General features: G+C 38.9%; 2 protein-coding genes across 14 annotated transcripts in view; one reads left to right on the top strand and one right to left on the bottom strand.

Moving 5' to 3' along the window:
- The window catches only part of LOC144515753 (alpha-2-macroglobulin), a 31,296-nt gene extending 29,593 nt beyond the window's left edge, over positions 1–1,703 (top strand). For all 3 annotated transcript variants that reach the window (XM_078246852.1, XM_078246851.1, XM_078246854.1), the window contains 2 exons: positions 131–172; positions 1,117–1,703. In XM_078246852.1, coding sequence (XP_078102978.1) covers positions 131–172; positions 1,117–1,139 — 65 coding nt within the window. In that variant the 3' untranslated portion in view covers positions 1,140–1,703. The remainder of the gene's footprint in view (positions 1–130; positions 173–1,116) is intronic.
- The window catches only part of phldb1b (pleckstrin homology-like domain, family B, member 1b), a 119,024-nt gene continuing 106,767 nt past the window's right edge, over positions 1,528–13,784 (bottom strand). For all 11 annotated transcript variants that reach the window (XM_078246843.1, XM_078246846.1, XM_078246847.1 and 8 more), the window contains 4 exons: positions 13,182–13,328; positions 12,563–12,782; positions 7,751–7,836; positions 1,528–5,594 (listed from right to left, as the gene is read on the bottom strand). In XM_078246843.1, the coding sequence (XP_078102969.1) occupies positions 5,454–5,594; positions 7,751–7,836; positions 12,563–12,782; positions 13,182–13,328 (594 nt within the window). In that variant the 3' untranslated portion in view covers positions 1,528–5,453. The remainder of the gene's footprint in view (positions 5,595–7,750; positions 7,837–12,562; positions 12,783–13,181; positions 13,329–13,784) is intronic.

The following is a 13,784-nucleotide window of genomic DNA, read 5'->3' as shown; positions in this document are numbered from 1 at the left end:
TCTGCAGGAAATGCACTTTTTTTGTTGTTATTTTGTCCAAATATATGTGATGCTAACTTATCTTTACTCACTTTACTTTCCTCTCTGTGACACTGCTGTATATCTGATGTGTTTTTGCTGATATTTCCAGGTGATGAGGCAGTCACTGACTACAACTCGCCCTGTGCAGAAAGTAAGTAACATTTTTAAGCTCTGTGTTTACAGAGTTCATATAGGGTCAACACAGTGTTTCATAACAGTATTATACCTGAACTAGTTATTATGGCCAAAACAGCATGAATATCAGTGTTATAAATCGTTGGTTTTTAACACTGTTGGTGTGCACGCTCGCTTTTTGGAAAAACAGGAGCGCTGACACGGAAGCTAAGCAATATACTGCTGTGGATGGATGCAGCAGCTAAACATATTTCAGCCACCTAAAAAATTATATCAGTTTAGTTATACACCATAATATTTTCACTTCACCTTTATGACGCAGAACAGAAGCCATACATCTATGCTTTCTTCAAAGCCATGTTTGACAAAAACAGTAATTTTACCTCGTAGAAAGTTGCACGAACGTTGTTCCGTCAGTTGTTGGTCTACTACTGCCTTGATCATTTAGTTTTGTGTTAGTGTGACTTTGGTGAATCCAAACTAACTTTTAAAACCCTTATACGTATACATGTATAAACCCCACTTCAAAAAATCCAAACTATCCCTTTTAAGGAAAAGGGATTAATGCTAAATATGCTTTTCATCTCACCACTGCAATGTACAGTTTGAAAGTCAAATTATTGACTAAATAGTTCCACATAGGATGTACTACTCAATTAATTAATTAATTAATCTTAACTGTCATCCAGTCTACTACACACTAAAATGTTGTCACAGCAGCATTGTCAGATAATTTGGGCTTTCCAAAACTGACTTTGTCCAATTTATTTTAAAATTATTTTATTTTATGTTTTATCAAAATTCACTAGCCAGTTAATGTATCATATATAATTTAATGTAAAAACAAAAGCCATGTGAATGTTATTTTTCTTAAAGCTGGTCAAATAGAGAGAGTCAAATGTCTGCAAACAGTGAATGTATCTGGGTAGTTTAAAGGTAAAAACATTGTTTTTCTTCCAGGTGACAGCATCAACGAGCTGTAAAATCCATGTGGATAGCCAACGCAGGACTTCTTTCAGTTGGAAGAATCACTGTCAGAGAAAGAAACTAGGTGTTTATTTTTATTTTTTTAGGCTGTTTCTTCATTTGTTTTTACTCCTATAAAACTTTTTTTTAGCTGTGTTTGATTGTGAGTGAATTCCACTTTTTAGGAAGAAATGCTTACTGTCTTTGTTTTTTTTAGCTTTTTTTGGGGGGGGGTTGTTCTACTTGCTGTTCCATGGTAGGCTCCTCCTTGTCCTTCCAATTATGACTGTTAGTAATGAACCAATAATCAGTCGGCATTGAGAATCCATGCGATAGTTGCTGCTATCGCTCTCCACAACACTGGAACCTTCACATTATAACCCAAGGAAAGAAAAGAAGACAATATTCTGTAATAGCTCTGTTTTTAATAGATTTGACAAAATCCATATTATTCATACGTGAAAGTAACGCATGAGACATACAGGGTACCAATAACACAGTATGGTACTGTGTGTGTGTGTGTGTGTGTGTGTGTGTGTGTGTGTGTGTGTATCTACTTTCTAGAAAAAAAAACAAAAGTACAGTCTCATGAATGCTTGGTGAGTTATGTATGTGTGTGTTCTGCTGTACCAGTAAATAAAAATAAAAAAGGTAGACTGATACATCACTACCATACAATTTTGAAATGTAACTGACTGACAATAAAATTTCTAAAATGACAAAAATAAGTAAAAAGTGTACTTCTATTCATACAATACCGTTTCATCTCTTTGCAATAGCAAGACATTTTTTCATTTGGGCATCCTCTTTACATTATATTTAGTTTCCTTTCTCATCAACATAGATAACAGTAATGTATATACCACCTACTATCGACAGACATGATTTAACAGCCTTGCCAGTGTTGAATAGTTTGGTTTGCACATGTTAACTGTGCAGGGAAAGTAAAGGCAAGGGGGACAGAATATATTAAGGTCTTTTCACTAGTCTTTTTTTAATTTATTTTTTAAGAAGTAAACGCGTCACTATTTCAGGCACCACAACTATAAATTATCATCACTGTACCAACACATGAAACTAAACAACAGTTCCACATGCTCCGAAAATCACAGCGTAGTTTTGTACTCTGCTTCTACAAAACTGACAACAGCATCCGGCATCTGCTAACTACAAATGGTCATGTTCACAGCCAATCAATACACTCACAATGTGATGATAAACACTTGATGACAAAGACACCAGGCGAGCCTGGTCAGTTTCAGTCTGTTAAAGCTGAAGAACATTTCTTCATCCACCCTCATGCACGCAAGCCTCTGCTCACAGTGGGGATTTAAAGCAGGGAGTCAAGATTGTATCACTGTTGGAATTCAGAGTTGTGGTATTAAATAAAAAATTGAGTAAACTGATTTTTTTGAATAATACGGCTACAATCAATAATTACTAATGTAAAAAAATAAAGAGAAAGTATTGATTTTATAACCAAATTTCCTGAGGGTATATAGTCTCATATTGACATTTCTTTTTACATCTAAGAAGCCATAATTGTGAAAAATGCTTGCATTACATACAGTATAATCTGAACTGGACGTTAAAGCCAGTTTTTTTGCAAATAAAAAGTTGGCAAACTAAGTTGTGATGAGTTAACCCCGCTACTGAATGTGCAAAATAATGGTGACATTTGTCTGAGTTCAAACTCTTTTTGCACACACTAAATGCACGCTTTTTTCTGCATCTTTGATTGGTTAAAATTTAAAGGAGCATTCCAGCTATTTCGTAGTGGTCGAGACATCTCGACTTTTACTCTCTTATGAGTCAATTTCCCATAATGCAACCAGTGTCTTTTATTAGACTCTCCCTAACTGGTAAACACACAACCTCCATGCCCCCAGTTTTTAACACAGGCTTTCTGTTATGAATTTGTAGTCTCCAAGCTCAATGATGACACACTCAGGACATTAGAAGACATTATACAACTGTTCTCTACTCAGCCTACGAGAACAGTGAACTGAAAAACTGGGGGAGTGCTCCTTTAATAACATGAGTTTAAATAATGACAGTGAATTAGCTGATCCCCACTGTGCTCAGGGCCTTCAGTATCTGTAATGAGGCTACAGGCAGACGTCCCCTCGTGTGAACCTGTACTGCATTACAGCTCAGAAACTAATTAAAATGCGTTCATACGATTGTAGCCTTCCAGCGAGGCTCTGCTGGACTCTCAGACACGGGATCCACAACAACACATAGTCAAGGCACAGTTGAGAATTGCATTAGTCCGTATTGTTGATCCTGTGTGGTCTCTGTAGCGCACTCTAGTGGTGGCTGCTTTAGGCTGGCAGTGATGATGGCTGCTTCTCAGCTGTGTTGTCGCATCATCAAGTTACTAAAGGCTACTTGGCAAATAGATGATATTTTCTGTTTGTACCTGTGCACACATGGATATGCAGTTTGCACCTTGAGTTGGCAACATAGCGGCATCGTACAGAGACAGTGAGATAATGTTCAACATATTTACATGTACGCTGAGAATGTGGCAGCTGTGGTTAGATCAATACACTGGGCTTTTTGGGAGTCAACTTCTGAGTGTTGGATATCATCCGGTGAGTGTCCTCCAACTGATTTCCCTCCTTACTTTTTAAATTACATACAAAATTGTTAACATTTTGGAAATTCTTTAAAGGCATGTTGAGCCTGGCTTGTATAGCCTAGCTTAGCACAAAGGCTAGAAGCAGATAAAGACTTTTTTTTTTTTTTAAGAATTATGGGGATTTGGGGAAAACCTGCTTATTTACTTTATTCCTGTCTGTATGCTAAATTTAAAGTTATGGTCATGTGTCAGTTAGCTTAGCCTAGCATAAAGACTAGAAGCAAGGGGGAAGAGGCTAGCCTGTCTCTGTCGAAAGATACTTACCAATTACACAAGCAAGATACAACATATGAATTAGTGAGTATTGGAACATACCCACGCTAGCTGTCTCCCAGTCTTAATGCTAAGCTAAACTAACCAGCTGCTGACAGTAGCTTCATATTTAGCATACAGATATGAGAGTGGTATCAATCTTCTCATCTAACCTTTGGCAAAAAAAAATCAGCTAGAGCTTAGAGAATGAAACTAGAGCCAGGAACCTGTAAGCTTAGCTTAGCTTTAAAGACTGGAAGCACTGGTAAAATTCACTGGCTGATTAAACAAATTAGATATATAATTTTCATTAGTAAGCTTTAGAAGTGCTGGTAAGAAGATATTTTTACCTTTGGACAGAGCCAGAGCTATCCGTTTCTCCCTGCTTCCAGTCTTTATGCTAAGCTAACAGTCTCCTAGCTCTAGCTTCATGTTTAGAATACAGCTAGATGGAAAGAAGTGGATTTCCCAAAAAGTCAAACTAATGTGCTAATCCTTAAGTTATTTCATTATTCTGCGTTAAGTAGAGGTTTTTATTTCGTAATTTTTTTTTATATTCTAAATACTGCACAAAATAATGTTTATGAGCAGCTCATAATAATAGTATCAGTACCAGCTTTTCAAACCCTGTATTGGTTGAACCATAGTACGAACTGCAGAATGAACTCCTGAGCTGTAGTGGGTCAAAGTCTTAACAAAATACCTCCAATTACTTTGGTAAGCCTATGAGAAGTAATATGACTAGGATGTAGCTCAGGATACCTTAATATGCCGTAGATTTAGAGTTAGTTAGTCTAAGAGCAGCACTGAGGTGTAGTGACTTGTGGACTGGGTGCAATGTTTTACTGTGTTTCACGGTTACTCTGGACTCTTAGATCATCTCCAGTCCCTGTTGACTGATTTCTATTTTTTTCTCATTCATACATTTTGAATAAGATTCTTTCAAATATATTTCTAAATTGATTAACCCTTTGAATTACGATTATTTTATTGTCTGTCTAAACTGAGCATAGTCATAATGGAACACTCAAACAAAACATTGGCATTATGTCATTTGGCAATTGTCTCTATAAGTAAAAAAAATAAAGAAAGGAAACAAATAATACAAAAGGTTCAACAAACAGTAACTATAAGATCTCCATTTGGCAATATAGAAAGGCTTTTTAAAAGTCTTTGACAGGTATACATTTTGGTTTATATACAGATGTGTGTCCTCCAAGGGCTCCCTTTTTCAATCCAAACTGACTCACGTAGAAAATGTGGAGGTGAAAACATCTACATAGTAAAATCAAAGTGTGAGATTAAAAACGAAAAGTAACAAACAAGGCGTTGTGTCCGCTGTGGACTGGAAACAGGAAGGACCTGTAGAGTCTGTGATGGGAGAGTCCCTGACGAAACTATCTGCTCGTCACCTGCGCTCTCTGCACTGTCTCTCTCAGTTCATAAACTGCGTGTATCCCTCGGCTCCTGTGACGATCACGTCCATCCAGATCCTCATGGCCTCTGCTGCAGGGGCCACCATGTAGTAGAGCCGGTCATGGGTCTTAACGCAGAAGGTCAGGGAGGGGTTCGGGCTCTGGAAGAGAAAACTAGAATCAGACCTTCCCAGTGGTAGTCCCACTCCCACGTTTACAGACCCCACTGACTCCCTGCTTTCTCATTGTTCTGTACTCTGAAATGTATCAGGTATGTCCCAGGTTTCTCCCTAAAAGGGAATTTTTCCTCATCACTGTCGCATTAAATTCTTTCTCTTAGGGGAATTACTTGAATTGTTGGGCATCTGTAAATTATAGAGTGTGGTCTAGACCTACTCTATCTGCAAAGTGCTTTGAGATAACTCTTATGATTTGATACTATAAATAAAATTGAATTGAATATAATATATAGGTCAATTTCAACCTTTTACAAACTGAAGTACATATTTGTTGTATTACTTATCAGAACAACGCTAGTTGTCAATGGGGAGACCTTCAATTTAACTGATCTGAATTCACTAATATTTGTCTATATTGTTGCTCCATTTTTAGTATTTTATATATTAATATACATAATATATATATATAAATAATATACAAAATAGCATGTTCATAACATATATTTTTTGTGTCATGCAAAATCATAATGCAATTTCTAGTTACCATGTTAGGAAACAACTTGGGAAAAGAGTTGACAAAGTTTGGTTGAGGATTCTGGAAATACTTTCAGAACAAAAAGTGTTGTTGTTAAACCACCGTCTGGGTTCTTTCAAAGATCACCAGGTATTTATTTTTTTAGAAAGAACTGCTTAGCTCTGTGTGAACTGTAAAGGTAATACATGAGAGGCACGGACTGGGGTTAGTTCGGCCCTAAGAAGCACTGAATGCCCGCAATTTCAGTTTTGCCATTACCACAAAATACTGTCTATCTGGAACACTTATCCCAAAACACTGGTACTGCCAATGAATTGGTGTCAAAAACACAGTACGGTAGTCTACCCCCAATCTGCAGATTTAACGACAACAGTCTATAACAAAAAGTACATGAAAAACTAAACTTTTACGAGTGTTTTCCCCACAAAACTTATGTTTTTGGAAGAGCAACCAACCAGACTATTGTAAAAATTGATTTCACCCCTACACACGTTCCACTCATCTGCATCACTTTTCTTCTTCTAAACCATCATCTTTCTGTCTTCTAAGTGCATCAGACTTTAAAGTTTTACCCTCTGTAATGTGACATTGGAAGTGTCAAGTAAAATAAAAGTTCCAGACATGATCAGAGCCACACAGTAAGTCAGAGTGCGGAGCATTGCGACAGGCCATCAAACACACAAACACACACACACACACACACACACACACACACACACACACACACACACACACACACACACACACACACACACACACACACTGAAGATGAGGAGGCAGCAGCAGCTCAGCTTTGGGTTGAAGATGAAAAATACAAATGACAAGACGTGTAAGGCTCAAGTCAAGTAGCATGCAGCATGGATCATAAAGAACAGAAGTATGCCTACAGCTCTACGGACCATTTCAACTTCCTCAGCAGAGAAGTATCTTTGACAAATGAGTAAAAGGCAGAGAAAGCTCAAATGGGGTCGTATTTCTGTCAAGCCTTAAAATGACTAAAAATGATTTGATAACTTTAATCAGTCAGGAAGTATTGTCCTTAACTGGACTTTCCACTCAGCCTACTATATACTGTATAACAAAAACACGAAATGTACTGTAATAAGAGATATTTCCTCTGCTATAAGCAGCTTCTTGTTTTTTAAACACTTGACTGAGTTACACTGGGAACACTGGGATTGACAGAGAGATCACGCAGGATTAGAAATTCAAATTACAAAATCACACAAGAATCAAACCAGTGCACTGTCTGAGGTCATGAAATGCAAGACTTAACCATGCATCATCAGCTGTTGAACTTATAGTCTCTACCACTATTTACAGTCTATGGTTTGGACACACAGGGTTCAGTGAGGTTAGAGGGGAGAACAGAGAGCGCAATACATACACTGGTCATATTCAAGTTGAAAAATCCCTTCTGTGACAGCAGCCGGCCAAAGCAAAAGCACAAAGGGAGGGGGGGGGGGGGCAAAAGGAAGAAGCAAACCACAGAATGTGCAGAAACATGTTTTAAATGAAAGAGAATGCAGGATAAAAAAATAAATAAACAAAGTGTGAAATAGATGAGAGAAAATCATTGCTGTCAGAGTCCATTACACCATACCTTTGTGGCACTGCGGAGGTGATCATAATAGACCTCTTCTATTGCCTGGAAGTAGATCACACCCTTCAGCTTGGTCTCATGTTTGTCTGTGGGAGGGAAAAGAACGTGGGTTTGGTGGAAGACTAAAAAATATTGACACAGACAGACGCATCGCTTCCATGTCACCTAGAATAACGACAGGAGGATACGGTCATTAAAAAAAAGAAGAAATCAAACTTTGATCATGACCAATTTATGGTTTGTGATGATGGATGGAAAAAGACAACCACAGCACTTTTTCCTCTGTTTTTTTTTTAAAACCAGTGGTGCTCTCATTGTATTTTCAGACTTGACTGCATTCTTACGCTACTCTGGTACATCATTGCAGTTTGTTTCATCAGCCACTGCAGAACTGCAGTAAGGAACCGGTGGGGAACTCAACACCCCTCTCTACCTCCAGGCACAAACACTCACAAGCCAACTTAAGAGTAGTAGGTAGAAACGCAGAAGCGCTTCATTTCGAGGAATAACACTTTCCTTTTAATACGCAGCTATTATCTGCTAATGACCTCTTTAGCATTCAAATAGCCCAGCATTTGCATCTCATTTGACTGCATCTAAATGACCCACAACTCTGGTTGTGGTTGAGGTTGATTAACGTGAATTAGCGGCGCTCATGACTTATGCTCGTCAGCTCTCATTGTTCAAGGTCCAGAGACAAGGGCAAGCGATGCATCTCAAATCAGCCTCCTCAGAGAGTGCAGCGCTGGGCGCATCTTAACTACTGCCAAAGTAATCTCAGTACACCTCCTCACCATGGCTCACTTTCAACAAGGTACGCTTTAAGCAGCTTTAAGCAGAACCTTCTGAGGACTTCAAAGGCCTGACAGCGAACAAGTGTCCCAGAGCTCACAGCACAAGATCAAATTATACGACCGTGCACGCTGCATGCTCCGTGTACTGCTGCTCAAGGTCTGGAGGACGCACGTTCTGCCTGTCACTCATCCAAGGCGGGGAATTTTCTACCACTTTATATGTTAAATCTTAAACTACTTTACCATTTTCACAACTGCCACCTCTGATATTTCTATATAGTTGCGAGAATGTTTTGCTTAAAGTAACCAGGGGATTCTCAGACAAAGTCTTCTCACACACTAGTGTCACATATCCATCGTACAACACTAAAATGCAATTTATACATGAAGACGTCAATATTAACAATCCAATAATACACTGTAATTTCTAATAATAAAAACACTCTTATGAACCATTTTTCTGCTCATAATAACTAAATACCTTTAATTAAGTGACATTTTCAATGCAGGACTTTACTTAACAAAGTATTTTATATTGCAGTATTACTGTAGTAAACAATCTGAGTACCTCCTCCATCACTGAATGCAGTCCATCACATTTCTAGAGGGTTAGCATGTTAGATTTTTCTTCGGCTGTAGTTTGCAGTGTTGGCTGTTGGAAGCCAGCCAATGTTGGATTGCCAATGTTGGATTGTATTGTAACGTTAATGTAGTGGCAGCATGTTAAAAACCTTCCTTGTTATTTCTTGCAGGATGTAAAGAGTTCTGACTCATGTAGACCACCATGTCCAATGTCAACATGCTAGGCTATCCAAAGAGGACGAGGCCCGTAGAGTGAAAAACGGTTTAATTCCACAGATATGATCAAAATAAGATAAAAAAAAAGTTGGCTGGATTATCAAAGAAAACTGACCCTGTGCTGAAATTGAATTTCCTATAACCAAAAATACAGTTTACTATCTGCAGTCAGAAAAATTGTTGCTTCATATCCTGCTCCGTTGAAGCTTTAAAGGTCCCATGGCAAGAAAATGTCACTTTATGAGATTTTTTAACATTAATGTGAGTTCCCCCAGCCTGCCTATGGTCCCCCAGTGGCTAGAAATGGTGACAGATGTAAACCAAGCCCTGGATATTCTGCTCTGCCTTTGAGAAAATGAAAGCTCAGATGGGCCAATCTGGAATCTGCTCCTTATGAGGTCATAAGGGGAAAGGTTACCTCCCCTTTCTCTGCTTTGCACGCCCAGAGAATTTGGCCCGCCCATGAGAAAGAGAGAGACATCATGGCTTGCAAACGAGCAAAGCATGGCAGTTGGTCAAGGCCACACCCCCAACCCTCCACCTTGCCCCCCCTCTCTCCTCCTCAATAGCATTTAAAGCTAGCGACACAGAAATGGCACGTCCTAAGGAAAGCTCATTGTGGGACTGGCTCTAGTGGCTGTAATTCTTCACCAAGGCTGAATTTCGGGAAAGAGACTTCAGATACAGTATTAGGGGACCACTAAGGCCTATATAAAAGAGACTTCAGATACAGTATTAGGGGACCACTAAGGCCTATATAAAAGAGACTTCAGATACAGTATTAGGGGACCACTGAGGCCAATATAAAAGAGACTTCAGATACAGTATTAGGGGACCACTAAGGCCTATATAAAAGAGACTTCAGATACAGTATTAGGGGACCACTAAGGCCTATATAAAAGAGACTTCAGATACAGTATTAGGGGACCACTAAGGCCAATATAAAAGAGACTTCAGATACAGTATTAGGGGACCACTAAGGTCTATATAAAAGCGATTTCAGATACAGTATTAGGGGACCACTAAGGCCTATATAAAAGAGACTTCAGATACAGTATTAGGGGACCACTAAGGTCTATATAAAAGAGACTTCAGATACAGTATTAGGGGACCACTAAGGCCTATATAAAAGAGACTTCAGATACAGTATTAGGGGACCACTAAGGCCTATATAAAAGAGACTTCAGATACAGTATTAGGGGACCACTAAGGTCTATACAAAAGATACTTCAGATACAGTATTAGGGGACCACTAAGGTCTATATAAAAGAGACTTCAGATACAGTATTAGGGGACCACTAAGGCCTATATAAAAGAGACTTCAGATACAGTATTAGGGGGACCACTAAGGTCTATATAAAAGAGACTTCAGATACAGTATTAGGGGACCACTAAGGTCTATATAAAAGAGACTTCAGATACAGTATTAGGGGGACCACTAAGGTCTATATAAAAGAGACTTCAGATACAGTATTAGGGGACCACTAAGGTCTATACAAAAGATACTTCAGATACAGTATTAGGGGACCACTAAGGTCTATATAAAAGAGACTTCAGATAAAGTATTAGGGGACCACTAAGGCCTATATAAAAGAGACTTCAGATACAGTATTAGGGGACCACTAAGGCCTATATAAAAGAGACTTCAGATACAGTATTAGGGGACCACTAAGGTCTATATAAAAGAGACTTCAGATACAGTATTAGGGGGACCACTAAGGTCTATATAAAAGAGACTTCAGATACAGTATTAGGGGACCACTAAGGCCTATATAAAAGAGACTTCAGATACAGTATTAGGGGACCACTAAGGCCTATATAAAAGAGACGTCAGATACAGTATTAGGGGACCACTAAAGCCAATATAAAAGAGACTTCAGATACAGTATTAGGGGACCATAAAGGCCTATATAAAAGCATCCAAAAATGAGCATGTCATGGGACCTTTAATATACACTCACTCCACTTAAAGAAACCAACCTAAAATTGTCCAATAGCAGGACAGATTAATGGAGTGTAATCAAATCACATTGCACAACATGACCAATTACCTGAATTTATTTTAAATGTCAGAGAACAATTTACTTTTGCAATGGGAATAAATTCAAAAACTGTAAACAATACAACATGGCATTTACAGTGTTACTTCTATTTTGTCCACACACCTGTATTACTTATACAGCCGACACACCTCCATCTCCACACTCCACACAACGCAAAGTACAGGAGCAAATTCCAGGTGTGAGTGTTTTCAAATTCACAGCCAATCAAATGCAACATTTACCGAGTTGGCTCAAATATAAGACATAAGATATAAGAATTTTTTTTTCCTTAATCACGCTTGAAAAAGTGTGGTATTATATTTGAAGACTAGACATTTATGTATTTACAACATCATATATTATTTTTGAATGAAGAGAGCACTAGTGTAACATCGGCTCCTACAGAGAGTGTTGCATTATGGGTTGGCTGTAGCTTTAATGTTACTAGGCTAGCGAGATTCTTCGAGTCTGTTAATAGTGTGCCTGATGGAGTTATTCATCCCTTAAAGTTGAACCTACAGCAGTTTTGGAGGGCTGGTGCAATGTGTTTTGCTGCCACACATGAAATCAATTCCTGACCAGTCAAAACGTAGAAACAGACCGTCCAAATCATCTGCCAAACTGTCCAATTACCAGAGTCATAAAATGTCACATTGAAGAGCTCAAACAGAGAGACGAGAAATCATTCTGACCGCTTCAGCAGCCTGACAGGAGAGGCTGTGAGTATGTGACTGAGAGACATGCTACACAACTGTGGTTTTCGTTGTGCTTTAATATGAGTATATAAGTTTGTTTTTGTTTTTTTTGAGAGAAAAGGTTTCTAGAATGTTCTCCTTAGACTAATAGTATCTCAGAGAAAACCATCCCAACAGGATTAGATTCAGGTTACTTTATTTGTACCCATAGGTAGATTTGTTTTGGATTAGTCTGTAAGTGTAAAAAATAGTAATTGTCCGTTATATTCGGTGTCATGTCTCCAGACCTTGAGATATTGGCTTGGCTACATGGACAAAAATGTTCTACCTCTTAACAGACAAATAAGCACCACCCAGGAGCTCCCTCATAGCTAAGGCATAGGGGTAAAGGCGCTGATCATGAGCTACAACGTCCCCGGTTCAAACTACTCTCTTCAGAGTAAAACCATCGCAGTAGTGACCCTGAATCCTGTGTCTTCTTACCAACATAGTAGGAGAAGGTCCTTTTCAGACGGTCGAAGACGAACCAGCGCTTCTTCCAGGACTTGATCTTGCCCCCCATCTTCACCAAGTAGCCCTTGCACATCTTCTCTGTTAGGATGACGTGGTAGCACGTCTCTACGCTGTGGCCCGACGACTCGACATGGCAGCGCAGGTCAAACTCCTCCTTCCGAATGGGAAGGTAGCGAGTCATAGGACGGGCCTGGACCGAGCAAAGAATCGGAGAAAAACACAGGAGGATAAGCAACTAGTTCAGCAAGGAGGAATACTGCCAGTTAGAGAGAGATATAACAGGCAAGCATTACAGTATTTAGTCTTAAATAATGGAATATTCTGATACAAATATGTTTAGTTTGTTGCATATTTTTCTTGTCCATGAAGAGAGTTACTGTCCTGTGATGGTGCAAATGTTCTTCTACAGGTTTTAATTTGAAGGAGAACTGATAATAGGTTTACTTTGGTATGAAAATGGTCAAAGTTTATGATATTGAACTCTGGCACAAAAAATTACCATCAGAAGCTTCACTGTTAAGAGTCGTGTAGGCAGAGCAATTTTCCACCTTTCCGGCATGCAGACTCAATTATGTCTCATTTCACTGACCTGAGAGAAGTTCTTGGACCTCATCTTGACCTCCCTCTCCACTAGCTGCTGCCGGTGGAAAGTTTCATCCTGCAGTCGTTTCTCCGCATCCTCCCTCCTCCTCCTTTCCTCCTCCAGCATCTGACGCCGAGCCAGGCTCTCTCGTTCCTGGAGGAGAGCGATTTCATTTAATATGTTTCTGTGATCTAGGTAAGGGCTCTTTTTTCAGCCAGAACTCAGCTTTGAATTCATATATTCATGTACATTTGTTTGTGCTGAGAGCTGCTGGTAACAATCAACGGTGTAGACAGCAACACACATCCATATAATGCCCATTACATTCATAGAGACTTGCAGAGAGCGGAAAAAATGCAGAAAGTATCCAGGAAGGGAAACGTACAAATAAAAGTACTGAGTGTGTTTAAAGTACATACAAGTACTTTCATACAATCCTGACATGGTTTGGAGTTTGTATTCACATTTAAATTCACTGTCTAAATAATAATAAAGTTGCACTGTAACCTCTGCCAGCGTAGTGTTGTAAGTCTCCACCTTAAAAAAAACTGTTTAACAGCACATTTATTAAAATTAGAAATAAGAGCATTGGAATGGCATTCATGGCGG

Source organism: Sander vitreus, chromosome 3 (assembly GCF_031162955.1).
Source record: "Sander vitreus isolate 19-12246 chromosome 3, sanVit1, whole genome shotgun sequence".
In the NCBI taxonomy this organism is placed as follows: Eukaryota; Metazoa; Chordata; class Actinopteri; order Perciformes; family Percidae; genus Sander; species Sander vitreus.
This window is presented reverse-complemented; position numbering and strand designations above follow the sequence as displayed.